The following is a 21506-nucleotide window of genomic DNA, read 5'->3' on the forward strand; positions in this document are numbered from 1 at the left end:
CAGCAGGAGCAGTACAGCAGCTCCATGACCCGGAAGCAGTTGTCCAGCAGGGCTTTGGGCCGCACCGGCTTCAGGTTCGGCCCTGGGGCATTCAGGAGGGACAACACGGATTCCACCTTGGGGCTGACCTCCACATCCTGGAAAGGAGGAAACCATCAGGAGCGGCGGCGAGATGGGGCCGCACCCCAGGAGAGCCGTGAACGCTGTCCAGTTACCTGGAGCTGCCCAAACCCCAGAAGAAGGACCAGATATCCTGTGACTATGAGCCTGGATAGCTATTTCTCACCATCTTCTTCCTGTGGGCGTGGGTAGGGTCCCAGCTGCCACCTCTCACCCATGCACAACTCAGAGGCTTTGCTTTTTTTCCATCCTTGGAAAAATGAGTAAAGGGCTTAGGCCAAGACAGTGAGGAAAGTGGGGTATCTCGCGCCCAGGCGCAGCCACCCACTACTGCGTGAGGACCCCCTGACCTGGGGAAAACTGTCTCTCAGGAAACAAACACCTCCATCAACTCCAAGGAACAAGAGAAGGCCCTCACAGGGACATTGAGGCTTAAGTCACATACACAGGGCAGGGTGTCCAGCTCCAAGCTGGTGTGGTTTCTCTCCACGATACGCAACAACAGGGTCATGTGGGGTGTAGCGTGGCACCGAGGGAAGGAAGTCCCTGAACAGGAGGTCAGGGCCACTGCAGAAAGTATCGTGGGAAACGTGGGGGTGATCTTCTGGAAGGGGGCGACCACCCAGGCAGCATGTCCTGGGCCACATTGTCCCTCTCCTCCCCCAAAAAGCTGTGTCTTCGTCCTACCCCTTGGTACCTGTGAATGTGACCATCTTTGGAAAAAGGCTCTTTGCAGAGGTAATTAAGTTCAGTATCTTAGAAGGACATCATCCTGGATTTCGAGTGGGCCCTAAATCCAATGCCTGATGTCCTTGTAAGAGAAAGGTCACAGAGACAAGGAAACACAAGGCAGAAAGCCATGAAAAGACTGAGACAGCCAGGCACCGTGGTTCAACCTGTAATCCCAGCACCTTGGGAGGCGGAGGGAGGCATATCACTTGAGGCCAGGAGTTCAAGCCCACCCTAATCAACATGGCAAAACCTCGTCTCTACTAAAAATACAGGCATGGTGACGGGCATCTGTAATCCCAGCTACTTGGGAGGCTGAGGCAGGAGAATTGCTTGAACCTGGGAGATAGAGGTTGCAGTGAGCCAAGATTGCACCACTGCACTGCAGTCTGGGCGACAGAGTGAGACTCCGTCTCAGGAAGAAAAAAAAAAAAAAAAAAGCCACCACAGAGGCCAGGTAGGGTGGCTCATGCCTATAATCCCAGGACTTTGGGAGGCTGAGGCAAGAAGATCACTTGAAGCCAGGGGTTCAAGACCAGCCTCAGCAACATAGTGAGACCCCATCTCTAAAATAATAAATAAATAAAATGAAATGAAATAAAAAAGAAAAAGAGCCACCAAGGAGATCAAGGAGTCTCCTGACTTTGTAGGAATTGAGACCCTCCCCACCAGTCTCGTCCCAGGAAAGCTCCAGGCAGCTGCAAAAACAGGTGCTGGTCCCTAAGCCCTTTCACCATCGGAAGCTCACAGTTGGCCTGGGAAGTTCTGCCCACAGTCTGGGCCTTTTCAGCAGCTGGCTGGGCTGGGCAGCAGGTGGGTCCCCGGGACAGGTGTGCATCAGAGTCCTGAGGAGGGCTGGTGGGGATGGGGAGAGGCCCCATAGCACACACGGCCCGCGTGGGTCATCTTGCCACCTTCCTTTTTACTACGACTCAGGCATTTTAGAGGACAATATCCCTGAGGCCTCAGATCAATTTCTCTGAGCAGGGTGGGGATGGGGGACCTCTTTTTTTTTTAATTAACTAAAGTCCATAATTTAATTAGCGTTCACACTCTGTGTTGTACAGTTCTGTGGGTTGTGACAAATGCATGATGTCATGTATACACCATAAACGTATTACACAGCTTTTTTTTTTTTTTTTTTTTTTTTTTTGAGATGGAGTTTTTCACTCTTGTCACCCAGGCTGGAATGCAATGGTGCGATCTCAGCTCACTGCAATCTCTGCCTCCCAGGTTCAAGCGATTCTCCCCCCTCAGCCTCCCAAGTAGCTGGGATTACAGGTGCCCGCCACCAGGCCTGGCTAATTTTTGTATTTTTAGTAGAGATGGGGTTTCACCATTTGGCCAGGCTGGTCTTAAACTCCTGACCTCAGGTGATCCACCCATCTCGGCCTCCCAAAGTGCTGGGATTACAGGCACGAGCCACTGCGCCAAGCCCGCAGCGTTTTACTGCCCTAAACATTCCCTGTGCTCCATCCATTCTTCCCCTCTCCCCCTACCCTCCAGGACCCTCATGTTGCAGAAACAAAGAGGGTACGATGACTTGCCCAGGATCCAGAGGGAGAGAGGCAGAGCCTAGAACAGAGTCTCAGAGGCATCGCCTGCTCCCCGAGCCCAGCTCTCATGGCCACCACGGCCGCCGCTTCCTTCCACAGGCCTCTTTTCCCGCACTCCTCCCCGACTTCTCCCATGCCCCTTGGCTTGTGCCCATCTTTCCGTGTGTTCACCCTTTCCCTCACCAGCCCTCGGCCACACCTCATAGATTCATACATGCGCATGCTCACACACACACATGAACACACGTGTGCACACACACGAGCCCCGCCTGCCACCCTTCCTCACGACTCACCATGAGGCCCTTCTGGACATTCAGCAGCAGCGTCTGCACCTCCTGCAGGTACTTCCAGGACGGGTGGCCGTCGAGCAGCACGTCCTGCACCGACTCAGTGGCACTGAGACTTACCAAGACCCACAGATACCGCAGCTCCCGCTCGCTCACGCGGGCCCTCTGCTGCGGAGACAGGGAAGTCACTGCAACCCCAGAGACACAGGCCTCTGGGCTCTGACCACTCTGACCACCCCCTCACCAGGAACGTGCCCCTGCACAGGGAGCAGACACGGGCCGTCTACTGCGGACAGTGAACAAACGTGTGCCTGGGCCAAGGGCCAGCCTGCTCTCGGGGCTGAGGAGAGGCCCCAGGCCAGCAGCACCACCTGCCAATCCCAGCGCGCCTCTGAGGTTGGGCCCACCAGATGTCGCAGGAAGTGGGTCCCCCCAGCCCAGGAAGGGATACTTACCAGCCTGGTGACATTGGCGATTCTGAACACCCCCTCGTAAGGCACACTGATCTTGTAGTTGATGGGGAAGTAGTGTTTCTAGAGAGGCACAGGAACAAACTGTGAGGCCAGAAGTAGAAATGACCAGCAGGCTCCCCAGCCTCCCAAGTGATCCTTTTTTAAGACTTAGCCTCACTCTGTCACCCAGTCTGGAGTGCAGGGGCAGGATCATGGCTCCCTGAAGCCTCGACCTCCCAGGCTCAAGCAATCCTCCCACCTCAGCCTCCCAAGTAGGTGGGACTACAGGTGTGTGCCACCACGCCCAATTTTTTTTTTATTTTTTGTAGAGATGGGGATTCGTCATGTTGCCCAGGCTGGTCTTGAACTCCTGGGCTCAAGCAATCCTTCCGCCTCAGCCCCCCCGAAGTGCTGGGGTTATAGGCATGAGCCACCACGCCCGGCCTCCAGATGAATTTTGACGTAGAAGGAGAGAACTCAGGGCCCAGCCTTTTGATGGCAGAGGTGGTCCTGTGCAGAGAGGTCTGCCTGGCTCCTAACTGGGATAAGAACAATTCATTTTCCTCTGGGACACAGGGAGGGCGAAACAAAATACGCAGCTCCTATTAAGGCAGAAGTTTCACGCTCAAGAGTGAGGGCACGCTACTTCAAGAAAAACATATTATTTTGTGGGTGAGAATCTTTTTTTTTTTTTTTTTTTTTTTGAGACGGAGCCTGTATCTGTCGCCCAGGCTGGAGTGCAGTGGTGCGATCTCGACTCACTGCAACCTCCACCTCTCGGGTTCACTCCATTCTCCTGCCGAGTAGCTGGGACTACAGGCGCCCGCCATAACGCCCGGCTCATTTTTTGTGTTTTTGGTAGAGACGGGGTTTCACCGGGTTAGCCAGGATGGTCTCGATCTCCTGATCTCGTGATCCGCCCGCCTCGGCTTCCCAAAGTGCTGGGATTACAGGCATGAGCCACTGCGCCCGCCCGAATATCTTATAAAAACTACGATGGTGATGGCTGCACAACTCTGTGAACTAAAAAACCTTTGAGTTGTGCACTTTAAATGAGTGAATTATGTCTTTTATATATAAATATGTACATTCTATCTCAGTAAAGCTGTTAAAATAAAAAAGACATAAGCCAAGTGCAGTGGCTCATGCCTGTAATCCCAGCACCTTGGGAGGCTGAGGAGAGAGGCTCACTTGAGCCCAGGAGTTTAAGGTTACACTGAGCTATGATCCCGCCACTACACTTCAGCCTGGACAACAGAGTGACACCCTGTCTCTAAAAATTAAATTAATTAATTTAAAAAGTTACATAGGTCAGGCATGGTGGTTCACACCTGTAATCCCAGCATTTTAGGAGGCCAAGGTGGGCATATTGCTTGAGCCCAGGAGTTCAAGACCACCCTGGGCAATATGGTGAAACCCTGTCTCTACTCAAAAAAAAAGTTTTAATTAGCTGGGCATGTTGGCCAATGCCTGTAGTCCTCGGGAGGCTGAGGTGGGAGGATCATTTGAGCCTGGGAAATGGGGTTGTAGTGAGCTGAGATTATCTACTGAACTCCAGCCTGGGCAACAGAGCAAGACTCTGTCTCAAAAAAAAAAGAAAAAGTTTTTTAGAAAAAGTTAAAAAAAAAAAAAGGGGTGCTGGGCACGGTGGCTCACGCCTGTAATTCCAGCACTTTGGGAGGCTGAAGCGGGCGGATCACGAGGTTAAGAGATGGAGACCATCTTGGCTAACATGGTGAAACCCCGTCTCTACTAAAATTACAAAAATTAGCTGGGCATAGTGGTGCATGCCTATAGTCCCAGCTACTTGGGAGGCTGAGGCAGGAGAATTGCTTGAACCCGGGAGGTGGAGACTGCAGTGAGCCAAGATTGAGCCACTGCCCTCCAGCCTGGCAACAGAGTGAGACTCCGTCTCAAAAAAAAAAAAAAGACGCATATAGCCACACAGATATCTCCACTCTGCAAAAAAACCAAAGACTCCAATTTCTAGGTCTTTATCTCCCCGGCTAATAAGTGCCTGGGGTTCCTCGAAGAGCTCCAGGTGTACATTCCTGAGTCATATGGTGAGTGCCACTGTGGAGGTGGGATTAAAGTGAGATCAAAGAGCAGTGGAAGCTCCAGGAGATGGCAGGAGAGGGATCAGTAAATGCAGACCAAGTGCATGGGTAGGTTTCGGAGAAAGAGAAATAGGCCATGGTCAGCTCAGGGCTGACACGGGTCCTAGGAAGGGCTCTGAATGTCCAGAGGCCTATGCCAGGTGAGCCCCGGGACACAGGGACAGGGACAGGGACACAGGTGGTGCCCACATGGTTACCATGTACTGAAGTCGGTTCCTGTACTGCAGCTTGTCCCGCAGAAAACCTGTGACAGTGCACTCCTCACTCTGCGTCAAGGGCCATATCTCCAAACGCTCGTTCCCACAGGCCATGCCAAGGAGGATCCCAATATCTGTGGACCACACACAACAAGAGCACATGAGCACCCTCCATCTCATCCATGCTGTCCACACGTGCAAAGCCGAGCACGACCGTCATCCGTTCGCATAGGTGACAAGCACCGATGGGAAAAGTGTGGTGGCGGGCACGGGATCTGGAATGCTTTCCCTGGGGTCTGGCTCCAGAATAGCAAGGTCAGGCAGGCACGAGCAGTCCAGAGGGTCCACATCCACCCCACGCCAACCACTGGAGCCCCCCAGGAAGCACGCCCAGGGTCGACGTCTGGTCTCCCCGCTTCTCTCGCTCTGTGAGGCAGGCACAACCTCCCGCCCATGACAGCCTCAGCCCCTGGTGTCCGGCTGACATGTTTTCAAAGCTCGGTGCTGGGTTTTCCAAGCCAGGCATTCAAGGAGATCGAATCATCCTGGATTCTGGTTTCCACTTGACAAATGACTCTTCCGTCATCCACCCCACCTTCTTTCCTGCTCTATCTGATCTTAGCGTCCCTCCCGGCTGACTACGCCAGCGGGTCTGTCGCGTTTTCCAGTCTGGTCATTCTAGGACGTTAAGCAGATCTCACACTTGGCTGCGTCTCTTCCTGCAACAAATGAACCGCTGAAACATTACCACCCTTTGCCAATGGGGGTCACTGTGACTTCAAAAATAGCCTAAACGATTTCCAAGTGACTGAACAGAAAAAATAGGAGAGAATTCGCAACAAATATGAAAAAAGGTTAAGTCCATCAGAGCAGAAAGAATAAAACAGAAGTAGGCCAGCAACTACCCAAAATATCAGACTAACTAGATAAATAAATTCATATTAAAACAATCAGATATAATTTTTTTCTTTTTTCTTTTTTTTTTTTTTTTGTCACCCTGGCTGGAGTGCAGTAGTGGGATCACGGTTCACTGCATCCCAGAACTCCCAGACTCAAGCGATCCTTCCGCCTCACCCTCCAGAGTAGCTAGGACTACAGTTGCAGGCTACTATACCTGCTAATTTTTGTATTTTTTTGTAGAGACACAGTATCGCCATGTTGGCCAGACTTGCCTTGAACTCCTGAGCTCAAGCAATTCTCCTGCCTCAGCCTCCCAAAGTGCTGGGATTATAGGTGTGAGCCACCGTGCCTGGCCCATTTTTCATATATTCAAATGAAAGTTTTTGTGTTTGTGGTTTTGAGTCGTTGGGGCTTTTTTTTTTTTTTTTTGAGACAGGGATTTGCTATGTTGCCCAGGCTTATCTCCAACTCCTAGTGTCAAGCGGTCCTTTCACCGTGACCTCCTGAGTAGCTGGGATGAGAGACAAGTGCCACTACACCCAGCTTCCCAGCCTTTTTTTTTTTTTTTTTTTTGAGACGGAGTCTGGCTCTGTCGTCCAGGCTGGAGTGCAGTGGCAGGATCTTGGCTCACTGCAAGCTCCACCTCCCGGGTTCACAATCATTCTGCTGCCTCAGCCTCCGGAGTAGCTGGGACTACAGGCGCCCGCCACCACGCCCAGCTAATTTTTTTGTATTTTTAGTAGAGACGGGGTTTTACCATGTTAGCCAGGATGGTCTCGATCTCCTGACCTTGTGATCCGCCCGCCTCAGCCTTCCAAAGTGCTGGGATTACAAGCGTGAGCCACCACGCCCGGACTTTTTTTTTTTTTTTTTAAGACAGAATCTTTCTCTGTCGCCCAGACTGAAGTGCAGCGACACAATCTCAGCTCACTGTAACCTCCACCTCCCAGGCTCAAGCAATTCTCATGCCTCATGCCTCAGCCTACCAAGTAGCTGGGATTACAAGCAAGCGCTACCACACCCGGCCGATATTTGATATTTTCAGTAGAGATGGGGTTTCACCATATTGGCCAGGCTGTTCTCAAACTCCTGGCCTCAAGTTGATATCCCTGCCTCTGCCTCCCAAAAGTGCTGGATTTACAGGCATGAGTCACCATGCCCAGCCATACACCCAACTCATTTCATTTTAATAATTAATACTTGATGTTGGCCAAATAGTGCTGTCCTGGAAAGCAATTTAGCAATTTCTGTTATTAATGGATTTAATAGTATCTGTACTCTTCAAACCACTAAGCCTTAAAAATGTCAATACCCTTTTACCAACTAAATTCACTTCTAGGAATAAATTGGAAGAAAAATAAAAAAGATATAACCAAAAAATTATGAACAAAGATGTACAGAGCAGCATTTATTTCGTAACAGTGAAAATATGGATATGGCCTAGATGTTCCATAATAATGCACGTAGCCAATAAAAATCACATTGCCAAAGACATGGCTGTGCTATGAGAAAAATTAGATATGCTTAGTGAAGCTTAAAAATAGCGTGACTCAACACTATCTGTGTTCCTACCATGACTACCAAATCTCTATGGGAGATTTTTTCATGTTTTTATTTTTTTTCCAAATAGGGTCTTGCTTTGTTGCCCAGGCTGGAGTGCAGTGGCACCATCATTGTTCACTGCGACCTCGAATTCCTGGGTTCAAGCAATCCTCCCTCCTCAGCCTCCCAGTAGCTGGTACTACAGGCACCACCACCACCACACCCAGTTAATTAAAAAAAAAAATCTGTAGAGACAAGGTCTTGCTGTTTTGCCCAGGCTGGTCTCAGACTCATATGCTCAAGCGATGCTCCCACCTTGGTCTCCGAAAGTGCAGGGATTACAGGCATGAGTCACCACACTTGGCCTTGGCCTTTCAGGGCATTTTTTATGTTCTATAATCCATATCTATTATTGTTACAGACAAAAGCAATAACCATCCTCCTTTTTTTTTTTGACAAAAGCAGTCAGGCAGGCTGAGTCACCTCCCGAGCCAGCCCCAGCTATGAGTAGGAATTACTGATCGGATTTTCCCCACTCCCCAGCATCTTGGAAGACTTTGTCCTTACAGCCCCTCTGGTCTGAGCCACACCACCTATTTGCTACCTCCTCACTGCCTTCTCCAAACCTGCCCTGCTCAGGCCTCCTGCCTGGCCTTTGCCACTACGGGACCTCCCACCAGGAGTGCCCTTGATCAGCTCAGAGCCTCAGGCCTCCTCAAGCCCTGTACCCCACATAGCCCCACATTTTTTGCTAAGTTGCAAGTTTGCAATCTATCTTGCACTTCCTCTCTCTCTCTTCCCCTGTGCCTGATACAGTATTGGGCCAGAGGGACAGATAAACACGAACTAAACCAGCATTTGGCCCTTTAACATCTGCTTGCTTTCTGTTCTAAAGTCCTGAATCCCTCGGCTTGGCACCCACCGTTGCAGGTCAAGATCATCCCTGCCTCCTAGGCTCATGCTTTGCCTGCACGGGGTACCCTCTCACACTACAGACCTCTTTCAAAGCCTCCCAGAGACTCTTCTTTCCCCCCAACACCCCGCCAGGGTCTCCCCTGCCTGCACCAGCCCCCATCAATCTCTGTCTCCAGCACCACCTTCCCCATTCACTCACGACCTTGACTTTGGTATGTGAATCCATAACACAGTTAAACACTGCACAGCCCAGCGTGCTGAGCACTTCACATGTGCATTTGGGGATTTGCCTCAAGCAGTAGAAATGGGAGCAGAGCTGGTTAAGGCACAGGTCGTCCTGCCTGCCCCAGAGTCTCTGCTCAACCAGTCGAGGATGCGGCCAGAGAATCTACCTTTCTAACAAGGTCCCAGGTAAAACTGTGGCTGGGGGTCTAGAACCACAGACCTAGAGCAGCAGTTGCAAGCTGGTGTCCCAAGGGCCACCTATGGTCCACAGGGATTTCACATAACAATTAAAACTTTCAGCTTTTCTTTAAAAAAATCAATATCTCTGTCCACACTGGGTCTTTTTTCCTGTGTGATCATCACCATTGGCCGTCTACTCCACCCCTCAACCCTACAGCAGCTGCCCTTCTCTGTGTCCCGTCTGGGGCCTTGGGGACCCGGCAGCTGTGGCCTCAAGGCAAGAACTGTGCCTTGGAATGACACTGAGCCTCCCAGCCTGGCATGGTGGGCATACAGACTGCCCTGGAAACGCTGTCCCCAGATGATCTGCCTCTCCCCCAGCTGGGCAGCCTTCCTCCGAGACTGCAGCCCAAACATCACTGCTAAGTGTAAGTTGCCTTTTTTACTGCCTCCACCCACCCAGAGAAACAGGTTAACAGAGAGGCACCAGGCAAGGACAGCACAGCCCCAACCTCAAGGCCACTGTCCCCCACATACTCTATACACCAGGAACCCCACAGCCAGTGCCACCCCGACCTTAGTCAGGATACCCACCCTGCCTTTGTCTTAGCCCAGAGGTAAGAACCCACAAGACAGGCTGGGCACGGAGGCTCATGCCTGTAATCCCAGCACTTTGGGAGGCCGAGGTAGGCGGATCACCTGAGGTCAGAAGTTTGAGACCAGCCTGGCCAACATGGTGAAACCCCATCGCTACTAAAAATACAAAAATTATCCAGGTGCAGTGGCAGGTGCCTGTAGTCCCAGCTACTCGGGAGGCTGAGATATGAGAATCATTTGAATCCGAGAGGCAGAGGTTGCAGCGAGCTGAGATTGCGCCACTGCACTCCAGCCTGGGTGACAGAGTGAGACTCCATCTCAAAAAATAATAAAAATAAAAATAAAAATAAAATAAATAAAACAAGTTGCCAGACAGAGAGGAGGCTGAAGAAAGATCCGTGTGAGTACAGTACTCCCTTCCTTGTTCCCTGGCCCTGGGTGGGGGGCAGGAGGGGCCTGCCCCCTCTCTGAGATGACCCCATGTGCAGTGACAAGTGAGGCTTGTCACCCCCAGCCCCGGGGACCAAATTTGAACCTGTGCAGTGGGTTAAATAGCATCTCCTCCAAATCCACGTTCACCCGAACCCCAGAATGTGACCTTGTTTGGAAATGGGGTCTTTGTGAAGTAGGAGGTAGGACCAACTCCAGAGGCAGAGTCCTGACACTGGACTAAATTGAGGACTAGTGAAAACAGGGATGGACAGGGCAGAAGCAGCATTCCAAAAGACATGCCCAGCAGTGCGCTATGTCAGTTTACCATTGCCATGGCAACGGCTGGGAGTTACCACCCCTTTCCATAGCAATGACCCAATGGCCCAAAAAGTTACTAGAAATGTCTGCATAAACTGCCCCTTTATCTGCATGCAATTAAAAGTTGGTATAAATATGACTGCAAACGGCCCTAAGCTGCTCCTCAGTATGCTTCCTCTGGCACAGCCCTGCTCTGCAGGAGCTGGCACGGAGCTGTAACACCTCTTCAGTAAAGCTGTCTTCTCCTACCCACCAGCTTGCCTTGAATTCTCTCCCAGGCAAAGCCAAGAACCCTTGCAAGCTAAGCCCCCTTGGGGGCTCGACTGTCCTGTGCCACTTACAGGCGTTATTAAATGAAGGATGTCAAGATGAGGCCATCCTGGATTTAGGCAGGTCCCTAAATCCAGTGACTAGTGTCCTAGGAAGAAGAGGAGCGGACACAGAGACACGCAGAGGGAAAAACCACATAAAGACAGAGGGAGATCTGCGTGACTAGGCCACAGGCCAAGGAGGCCAGGAGCCACCAGGAGCTGGAAGAGGCAAGCGAGGCTCCTTCCCAGCACCTTTGGAGGGAACACAGCTCTGCAGGCACCCTGATCTCACACTTCCGGTCTCCAGAACTGTGAGACCGTACGTTGCTGTTGCTCTAAGCCACCCAAAGCATACTAATTGGTTATGGCAGCCCAACTTCCTCAGCACCCCAGTCCCTGGGCACCAGCCCCCATTTAAATCTGCTGCTCTCCCTCTCTCCCTCATCCCCTAGCCAGTCCTTGCTTGGTCCTAAGACCTGCCTCCTGGAGCTTCTACCCCTCTCACTTGCTTTTCTTTCTCTCTTTTTCTTTTCTTTTCTTTCTTTTTTTTTTTTTTTTAAAGACAGGGTCTCACTCTGTTGCCCAGGCTGCAGTGTAGTGATGTAATCCTTGCTTACTGCAGCCTCAACCTCCTGGGCTCAAGTGATCCTCCCACCTCAGCCTCCTGAGTAGCTGAGATTACAGATGTATGTCACCACACCTGGCTAATTTTCCTTTTCTTAGAGATGGGGTCTCGCTATGTTGCCCAGCCTGGTTTCAAACACCTGACCTCAAGCCATCCTCCTGTCTTGGCCTCCCACAGCGCTGGGATCACAGGTGTGAGCCACCAGCCCAGCATCCCTTGCCTTTCATTCGCACCTCCACCTCCAGAATGACCCGTATTCCCTCCTGTGCAGACGGCGACAACAGCAACTCCTACAAACACCGCCAGACTCATCTTCAAGAGCAGAGGAACTCCCAGTCACGACGACACTCCCGCCCAGCTCTCAAATCCTCCAGGGCTGCCTGCTGTGGGGAGGGATGCACGCTTTGCCTGGCTTTCAAGGCCTGTGCCAACTGGGTCCAAACCAGTTCCCAGCCTGGCCTCACCAGCCCACTGCTGAACCTTTGCTCACGCTGGCCCCTCTCCCTGGAACACCGGCCTTACGACCCCAGGTCTACCTGTGTGAGCACCACCCCACGTTCTAGACCATTTCCAGCAGCCCCTCCCCCACATTGCACCCCTGCTTCTCATGACCTAGGGGCTTCCAGAACATTGGGTCCAGCTGAGTCCTTCCACCCGTCCCTAATGTCCCAACCCTCTGTTGTATATTTTCACAAGGGCCAGGGTGGACCCAGTTCTTCTCGGAATCCCTCACAGGCTCATACCCCGAACCTCAAACAATTCCCGAGCACTCAACCCTGTGCCAGGCGTTGGAGACAGAGGCACGAGACAGCAAGGTCCTTGTTGTCATGGCAGTGACTCTGCAGTGGGCACGTGGGAGGCACCAGAAAAATGTGTTGAATTTGAGCCAATTAAATTGAATCTTGGAGACAGGGGATCTTGGTCTGGCCTCCCACCCAGTAGGCATGAGAGGCTTCCAGATCCTTTTTTTCCTTTCTGTCCTCATTTCAACTTATTTTTCTTTTTACCAACAGTGTTATCGTTCTGCTTTTTAATTCTGTTCTGTTAGGAGGGAGGGCTGGAGGGGACCAGGCTGCCTTCTCCAGGCACCTGGCTGCTCTTCTGCCGTGGGTCTTGGATCCCTGGACACTTTCACCAGCCCCCGCCCCACCCCCACCGGCCACACCCAGGACTCTGCCTCTGCTGCCCGCACGGGGCTCCCCAGCACCCACAAGCCTGGAAAGGTGAGATGCTGCCACCTACCCCCAGTGCCTGCCCCGACCTAAGACCACCCTGAGGACCATGCCCACCCAGCCAGAACCGCCCACCCAGCTTGCCCATCAGAGCCCGAAGTCAGCGGCAGACAAGGCAGAGGCTGGCCATGGGAATCCCAGAGGATGTCTGCAGTCCGACTGTTAAGCACCGCAACTTCTCACCAGCAAGAATGCCCTGGTTGCTATGGTTACAGCAGATCCTGGATCTAGGCCAAGGCCTCCCAGGGCAGGTCCCCAGGGACCCCTCCCCAGTACTCACAGCGCAGCCAGGCGAAGCCCCGGGGCATGGTGGTGTTCCTCGTCCCCCTGAGAGCTCAGGCGCTGTCCCCAGCAGTGTGTCCACAGAGGCCTAAGTACGGCCTACATGGCCTTGGGGCAGCAGAGGTGGCCACTGAGTCAGGCAAGGGCTGGCCCTGGAGGAGTGGCCAGGCTGCAGGATCGGGCAGGTGCCCCAGAGGCAGCAGCTGCCCTTATCTGCCCAGCAGCGTGGAGGACAGCCTGGGGGCGGTGGCTGTGAGTCCCATGGCAGCCCAGAAGCAGGTCTGAGCCGGTGGCTTGGGGGGTCTTTCGGGGTCTTCCTTTCCAAGGAGCAGGAGGAGAGAGTCCCTGGCAGGCCCCTCGGAATCTGGGGCTGGGTGACGCTTTCTCTGATTTCTCCGACTGCAGCTGCTCAGTGTGAAATCTGGCTCTGGGAAGAGAAAGGAGGAGAGAAACTGATTATGTAAGAGCAGCACTGCCACTCAGCCATCAGCCACAGTGCACACCGCACCCACAGCCTACACAGGACCACCCGGCCCTGGCAGCTGGACACGGCTCACATGAGAAATGACTTCAGAATGTCCAAGCAGCCCTGGCCCATGAGTGAGTTACGATGACACCAGCTGGCAGCCTGGGGCCTGAACAAAAGCAGGACGAAAGAATGAACAGGTGGTTTGAGTTCACACACTGAGGGCCGTGGTAGCGTCCATGAATGACTCAGGCTGCAGGACAGGTTAAAAAAGCCAATGAGTTCCCACTCCGAAAACAATGCCAGACGTGGTGGCTCATGCCTGTAATCCCAGCACTTTGGGAGGCCAAAGTGGGAGGATTGTGAGAGCCCAGGAGTTCGAGACCAGCCTGGGCAACATAGTAAGACCTCATTTCTGTTAATAAAAAATAAATAAATAAGAAAAAATAATTTTTTTTGAGACAAAGTCTCACTCTGTCATCCAGGCTGAAGTGCAGTGGTGTGATCTCAGTTCACTGCAACCTCTACCTCCCGGGTTCAAGCAATTCTCCTGCCTCAGCCTCCCAAGTAGCCAGGATTACAGATGCACACCACCATGTCTGGCTAATTTTTGTATTTTTAGTAGAGATGGGGTTTCACCATGTTGGCCAGGCCGGTCTCAAACTCCTGGACTCAAGTGACCTGCTGCCTTGGCCTCCCAAAGTGCTGGGATTACAGGCGTGAGCCACTGTGCCTGGCCAGGACAAAGGTCTTTACATTTATTGAATCTCACAGCAATCTCATGGAAGCACAAAATCTCAGTTTATCAATGAGGAAACTGAGGCCCAGAAAGGTTAAAACACTTGTCCAAGGTCATACAGCTTGTAAGAAGTGTGACCGGAATTCACACCCTGTGGGCTAGTGGCTGCTCCCAAAAGTCGACACCCACACAGGGCTCAGCACGTGTGCATGGCCCTCCCATCTGCCCCTCTGGACTCTGCAAGGTCTGGACCATTGTGTCCGTTCTGCAGATGAGGCTGGAATTCCGTCTCTGATTTAGTTCTCTTCCACCCCTTGCCTCCTCCCTGTCTCCCCTCTGGTGGGGGGAAATGGCTACAGAGTGACACCATTGGGGGAGAGCAGGTATGACTTTTGCATCTTCTTCATTGTGTGATCCATAGTGTCACCACAGAATGCTGGCCCTTACTCTGGGAGGTGCCCAGCAGGCAGGCAGGGCCTTATAGAGAGAACATGGGTTGTTCAAGTTAATCCCTTATGCAGTCACCCTGAATCTCAGTCCCAGCCGCTACCTACTGCTGCTCCTCTTCCTCGTCTTCCCTCCTCCTTCCTCCTTCCTTTTCCTCCTTCCTTCTCCTCCTTCCTCCTCCTTCCTCCTCCCTCCTCCTTTCTCCTCCCTCCTTCCTCTTTCTCCTTCCTCCTCCTCTTCCTCATTCCTCCTTCCTCCTCTTCCTTCCTCTTCTTCTTCCTCCTCCTTCCTCCTCCTCTTCTTCCTCCTCCCTCCTTCTCTTCCTCCTTCCTCCTCTTCTTCCTCCTTCTCCCTCCTCCTCTTTCTCCTTCCTCTGCCTCTTCTTCCTCCTTCTTCCTCCTCTTTCCCCCTCTCCTCTTTCTCCTTTTTCTTCCTCCCCTTCCTCCTTTCTCCTCCTCCTTCCTTCTCCTCTTCCTCCTTCCTCCTCCTCCTTCCTCCTCCTCTTCCTCCTTCTTCCTCCTCCTTTCTCCTCCTCTTCCTCCTTCCTCCTCATCCTCTTCCTCCTCCTCTTCTTCCTCCTTTCTCCTCCTCCTCCTCCTCTTTCTCCTTCCTCTCCTCTCTCCTCCTTTCTCCTCCTCCCCGTCTTCTTCTTCCTCCTCCTCCCTTCTCCTTCTCTCCTCCTCCTTCCTTCTGCCCCCTCCTCCTCCTCTTCTTCCTCATTCTCCTCCTTCTCCCTTCTCCTTCTCCTCCTCTCCCTCCCCCTCCTCCTCCTCCTCCATCCCACCCTGGCAATTCCCCTGCTGTTACATTCGTTTGGGGACTTTTTCAGGTTTATTGAGGGCTAATTTACATATACTACATTTTACCCTTTTCAGTATACAATTCTAAAAGTCTTTAGCAAATTCATAGAACTGTGTAATTACTGTAATAATGATACAAAACATTTCCATCTACCCAAAAAATTCCCTGCTGCAGCTTCGCAGTCAGCTCCTCCCCCAGCCCCAGCCCTAGGCAACAACTCATTTGTTTTCTGTCCAGCACGCTTGCCTTTCTCAGAATGTCAGATAAATACAATTGTAGTGTGTGGCCTTTTGTTTGGCTTCTTTCACTTGGGACACTGCATTTGGGAACCAGCCATATTGGAGTTAACACAGATGCATGATGGGGTTAAGTCCTGATAAACCCATCATAAGTCAAAAATAACATAAATAAAAAACAGATTTAGGCTGGGCATAGTGGCTCACGCCTGTAATCCCAGCACTTTGGGAGGCCAAGGCTGGCAGATCACCTGAGGTCAGGGGTTCAAGACCATCCTGGCCAACATGGCAAAACCCCTTCTCTACTAAAAATACAAAAAATAGCCAGACGTGGTGGTACACATCTGTAATCCCAGCTACTCAGGAGGCTGAGGCAGGAGAATCGCTTGAACCCAGGAGGCATCTATAATCTCAGCTACTTGGGAGGCTGAGGCAGGAGAATCGCTTGAACCTAGGAGGCAGAGGTTGCAGTGAGCCGAGATCACGCCACTGCACTCCAGCCTAGGTGACAGAGTGAGACTCCATCTCAAAAAAAAAAAAAAAAAAATCCCTTGCCAGGTATGGTGGCTCATGCCCGTAATTTTAGCTACTCGGGAGGCTGAGATAGGAGGATTGCTTGAGCCCAGGAGCTCAAGGCTGCAGTGAGCTAGGATCGCACCACTGCACTCCAGCCTGGGTAATAGAGTGAGACACTGTCTCAAAAAACAAAAATAAAAAATAAATTACCTTGCTAGACCTGTACTGCGATGTCCACCAGTTGGGGCGGTAAGGCCCTGCTCATCCTGTGGGCTTCACTCCCTGCTCCTAAGACACATGCTTTGTTTTTGGTTCCTCTGTCCCCTGTCCAAAAACCGAGACCACCTCCCCAGGGAGGGAACATGGAACTTCAATTAGAATCCTGGCAGTTCAGAGCCTGTGCCCCAGTCCTTAAGAGGTGGTGCAATTTCATGTTCAGGACACACACAGCCTGTGAGAAACCCCAAGCACCCACTCAATTTGCTATATAACAAATCATCTCAAAATACAGTGACTGAAAACAATCATGTGTTATTTTTCATGAACGACAGGTTGGCTGGGACTTAGCTGATCTAGGCTGGACTTGGCTGATCTGGGCTTGGCTCAGCTGATCCAGGGTGAGCTGGGCTGATCTGGGCTGTTCTTGGCTGATCTGGGCTGAATTTGGCTGATCTAGGTTGGACTTGGCTGATCTAGGTTGGACTTGGCTGATCTAGGTTTGGCTCTGCTGATCCAGGTTGGGCTTAGGTAATCTAGGCTGCGCTTGGCTGATCTAGGCTGTACTTGTCTGATCTAGGCTGAACTTGGTTGATCTAGGCTGGGCTTCTCTGATCTAGGCTGTACTTGACTGATCTAGCATGGGCTTGGCTGATAGTCTGAGCTACTTGGGAGGCTGAGGCAGGAGGATCGCTTGAGCCTAGGAGATCAAGGCTGAGGTGGGCTTGGCCATGTGAGTTGCTGTGACCAATGGGATATACTTGGACATTGGTACTTTCCCTCTATTGCTGCCAGGGGGCCTTCATATCATGTAAGTAATCCTGGTAGCCTGCTAGAGGAGGCATTGCTGAAGCCCCAGACATTTGACGGAGGCTATCCTAGATGAGCTGGCCCCAGCCAAGTCATCCCAGCATCCTAGTCCACCCATAGAATCATGAGCTATAATAAATATTTATTTATTTTAAGCCGTTAAGTGTTAGGGTGGTTTGTTATACAGTAGGAGCTAACTGATACACCACAAAGGTCCACCATCCCCAAAATGCTCCGTACACTGCTTCAGCCCCAAATAAAAACAACTTCTAGGAGTGGTTTAGATAGCTTCTCTCAGACTGAAGCTCAGTCCCCAGTCAGGAGGACTTTGAGGACAAAAGTATGGGGTCCTTGCCATAGGACCCAGCTCAGGATCTTCAGTTGGAAGAGGAACTTTCTAGAATTCAGGACCAGCCAAGACTTTTTTTTTTCCTCTGTCATGTTTTATTTATTTTTTGCAACCTTTATTTTTATTTTTTTTTTTTTTTTGAGACGGAGTCTCACTCTATTGCCCAGGCTGGAGTGCAGTGGCATGATCTCAGCTCACTGCAATCTCGGCCTCCCAGGTTCACACCATTCTCCTGCCTCAGCCTCCTGAGTGGCTGGGACTACAGGGGCCCACCACTATACATGGCTAATTTTTTGTACTTTTTAGCAGAGATGGGGTTTCACTGTGTTAGCCAGGATGGTCTCGATCTCCTAACTTCGTGATCTGCCCGCCTCAACTTCCCAAAGTGCTGGGATTACAGGTTTGAGCCACCATGCCCGGCCTATTTTTTGCAACTTTTTATAATGGAAGTTGTCTAAACAAACTGAAACAAGGTAGAATAGTGTAACAGACCCCCATAAAGCTGTTACTCCGCTTCAAAAATTGTCAATCTGGCCTGGTGCAGTGTCTCACACCTGTAATCTCAACACTTTGGGAGGCCGAGACAGGTGAATCACTTGAGGCAGAATAAACGACAAGGAGAAGGGGAAAAAAACAACTTAAAATACCAAAAGAAAAACAAAAAAGTTATTTCCACAGAATTGTCCCTAAAAGATCAGGAGTTTGAGACCAGCCTGGCCAACATGGTGAAACCTTGTCTCTACTAAAAATACAAAAATTAGCTGGGCGTGGTGGTGCACGACTGTAGTCTCAGCTGCTCAGGAGGCTGAGGCACGAGAATCACTGGAACCCAGGAGGCCGAGGTTGCAGTGAGCCAAGATTGTGCCACTGCACTCCGGTCTGGGCAACAGAGAGAGATTCTGTCTCAAAACGAAAGAAAAAAATGATCAATCTTCTGTCATTCCAGTTTCACTCATCCCCCAGTTTTTTTTTCCAGGAATATTTTAAAGCAAATCTCAAACGTGCCATTTCACCAGTTTGTAGGGATTTTTGAAGTATATAATCACAATATCATTATCACACAACCCTCAAATTAATAACTCTTTAATATGATTTCATAGAGAATCCATGTTCAATTTTTCCCTGGTTATGTTTTAAATCTCTGATGTGCCTCTTAAGTACTTTTCTTTCTAAAAATCAATATATAATTTGTATACCATGAAATTTACCATTTTAAAGTGTACAGGCTGCGTGTGGTGGCTCACACTTGTAATCCCAGCACTTTGGGAGGCCAAGGCCGGGGGATTGCTTGAGCCCAGGGCTTTGAGACCAGCCTGGACAACAGAGTGAGAACCTGTACCTACCAAAAAAAATTTTTTTAATTAGTCGGGTGTAGTGGCATGCACCTGTGGTCCCAGCTACTTGGGAGGCTGAGGTGGGAGGATCACTTGAGCCAGGGAGGTCAAGGCTGCAGTGAACCATAATCATGCCACTTGGGCTTCAGCATGGGCGACAGAGCAAGACCCTGTCTCAAAATAAATAAAGTGCACAACAGCTGGTGCAGTGGCTCACGCCTGTCATCCCTGCACTTTGGGAGGCCAAGGTGGGTGGATCACCTGAGGTCAGGAATTCGAGACCAGCCTGGCCAATATGGCGAAACCCTATCTCTACTAAACATACAAAAGATTAGCAAGGCGGGGGGGTGTGCACCTGTAATCCCAACTATTTGGGAGAGTGAGGCAGGAGAATCACTTGAAACCCAGGAGGCAGAGGTTGCAGTGAGCTGAGGTAGTCCCACTGCACTCTAGCCTGGGTGACAGAGCGAGACTCCATCCCAAAATAAAATAAATATATAAAAATAAAAATAAACAATAAAGTGTACAACTTTGTGGGTTTTTTTTTTTTACTGTACTCACTATGCTGTGCAACAGTCATCATTATTTAATTACAGAACATTTTTATCACCCCCAAAATAAACTCTGAACCCATTAGTAATCACCCCCTATTCCCTCTTCCTCCCAGTCCCTGGCAACCACTAATAGTCTTTCTGTCTCTATGGATTTGCCTATTCTGGACATTTCATATAAATGGGATTTATTACACAATACATGACCTTTCATGTCTGGCTTCTTTCGCTTAGTGTGTTTTCGCTTAGCGTGTTTTCACTTAGCATGTTTTCAGGGTTCATTCATTTTGGAGCATGTTATGAACTGAAGTTTGTGTCTCTCCAAAATACATTTGTTGAATTTGTAACCCCTAATGCAGTGGTTCTTGGAGATGAGGCCTTGAGAGGTAATTAGGCTTGGATGAGGTCACAAGGACGGGGTCCTCATGGTGAGATAATGCCTTTATAAGAAAAGACATCGGGCCAAGTGCAGTGGCTCACGCCTGTAATCCCAGCACCTTGGGAGGCCGAGGCGGGCAGATCACAAGGTAAGTAGTTCAAGACCAGCTTGACCAGTATGGTGAAATCCCGTCTCTACTAAAAATACAAAAATTAGGCAGGTGCAGTGGCAGGTGCCTGTAATCCCAGCTACTCAGGAGGCTGAGGCAGGAGAATCTCTTGAACTCAGAGGGCGAAGGTTGCAGTGAGCCGAGATCACGCCACGGCACTCCAGCCTGGGCAATAGAGTGAGACTCAGTCTCAAAAAAAAAAAAAAAAAAAAAAAGAGAGAGAAGACATCAGAGTGCGCTCGCTCTCTCTCTGTCTCTTCCCATACTCACACAAAGAACAGGTCATGTGAGCACATAGTGAGAAGGTGGCCATCTGCGACCCAAGAGAAGAGCCCTCACCAGAAATCAATCTTGCTGGTGCCCTGATCTCAAATTTCCAGCCCAGAGAACGGTGAGAAAACATTTCTATTGTTTAAGCCACCCAGTCTATGGTATTTAGTGATGGAAGGCCAGGTAAACTAAGACACAGCATGTATCCATACTTCACTCCTTTTATTGTCAAATAATACTCCCTTGCATGAATCTCCTACATTTTCTTTGTCTATTTCAGATTGTGTTGTTTTCTGGCTTCCTCCAAAAGTAACTAATGAGGATTTTTAGTGTCATTTTGAAATTATTAATTTTGTCCAAGCACAGTGGCTCACGCCTGTAATTCTAACACTGGGAGGTTGCAGGGGGTGGATTGCTTGAGCCCAGGAGTTCAAGACCAACCTGGGCGACATGACAAAACCCTGTCTCTACAAAAAATACAAAAATTAGCCGGACATGGAGGCATGCACCTGTGGTCCCAGCTACTCAGGAGGCTGAGGTGGGAAGATCACTTGAATCTGGGGAGATGGAGGCAGCAACAGGCCATGATCATGCCACTGCACTCCAGCCTGGGCAGCAGAGTGAGATCCCCTCTCAAAAAGGAAAAAAAAAAGAAAGAAAGAAAGAAAGGAGGGAAGGAAGGAAGGGAGGGAGGGAGAGAGGGAGGGAGGCATGGAGGGAAAGAATTTTTTTTTTAATTTATATATTTCAATCCATTGAAGTTACTTCAAAGTCAGGCTTATTGAGGTGTAACTGATGGACAGTGAAGCTCACCCTCTTTAAGTATACAGTGCCCTTGGCTGGTGGACTTTTGGGCTGTTTCTACCTTTTGGCCATTGTGAATAATGTGGCTATGAACGTCCATGTGCAAGTTTTTGTGTAGACATAACATTTTGTTGTTGTTGTTTTGAGACTGAGTCTCACTCTGTTGCCCAAGCTGGAGGGCAGTGGTGTGATCTCAGCTCACTGCAACCTCCGACTCCCAGGTTCAAGTGATTTCCCTGCCTCAGCCTCCCAAGTAGCTGTGATTACAGGAGTGTATCACCACTTCCAGCTGATTTTTTTAATGTTTAGTAGAGACAGGGCTTCATCATGTTGGTCAGGCTGGTCTCGAACTCCTGACCTCAAGTAATCTGCCTGCCTTGGCCTCCCAAAGTGCTGGAATTA

General features: G+C 50.5%; 1 protein-coding gene across 6 annotated transcripts in view; it reads right to left on the reverse strand.

Annotated features, from left to right (window-relative positions):
• IL34 (interleukin 34) overlaps positions 1-21506 on the reverse strand; it is a 74323-nt gene that overhangs the window by 1669 nt on the left and 51148 nt on the right. For 2 of the 6 annotated variants that reach the window (XM_007993684.3, XM_073015558.1), the window contains exons 2-6: positions 13016-13444; positions 5459-5592; positions 3148-3225; positions 2699-2857; positions 2-137 (exon numbers count right to left, since the gene is read on the reverse strand). In XM_007993684.3, coding sequence (XP_007991875.1) covers positions 2-137; positions 2699-2857; positions 3148-3225; positions 5459-5592; positions 13016-13043 — 535 coding nt within the window. In that variant the 5' untranslated portion in view covers positions 13044-13444. Of the gene's footprint in view, position 1; positions 138-2698; positions 2861-3147; positions 3226-5458; positions 5593-11736; positions 12147-13015; positions 13445-21506 lie in introns of those variants that run through there. The other 4 variants (XM_007993683.3, XM_073015557.1, XM_073015556.1 and 1 more) reach the window with 3 other exon arrangements.

Source organism: Chlorocebus sabaeus, chromosome 5 (genome assembly GCF_047675955.1).
Source record: "Chlorocebus sabaeus isolate Y175 chromosome 5, mChlSab1.0.hap1, whole genome shotgun sequence".
Taxonomy (NCBI): domain Eukaryota; kingdom Metazoa; phylum Chordata; class Mammalia; order Primates; family Cercopithecidae; genus Chlorocebus; species Chlorocebus sabaeus.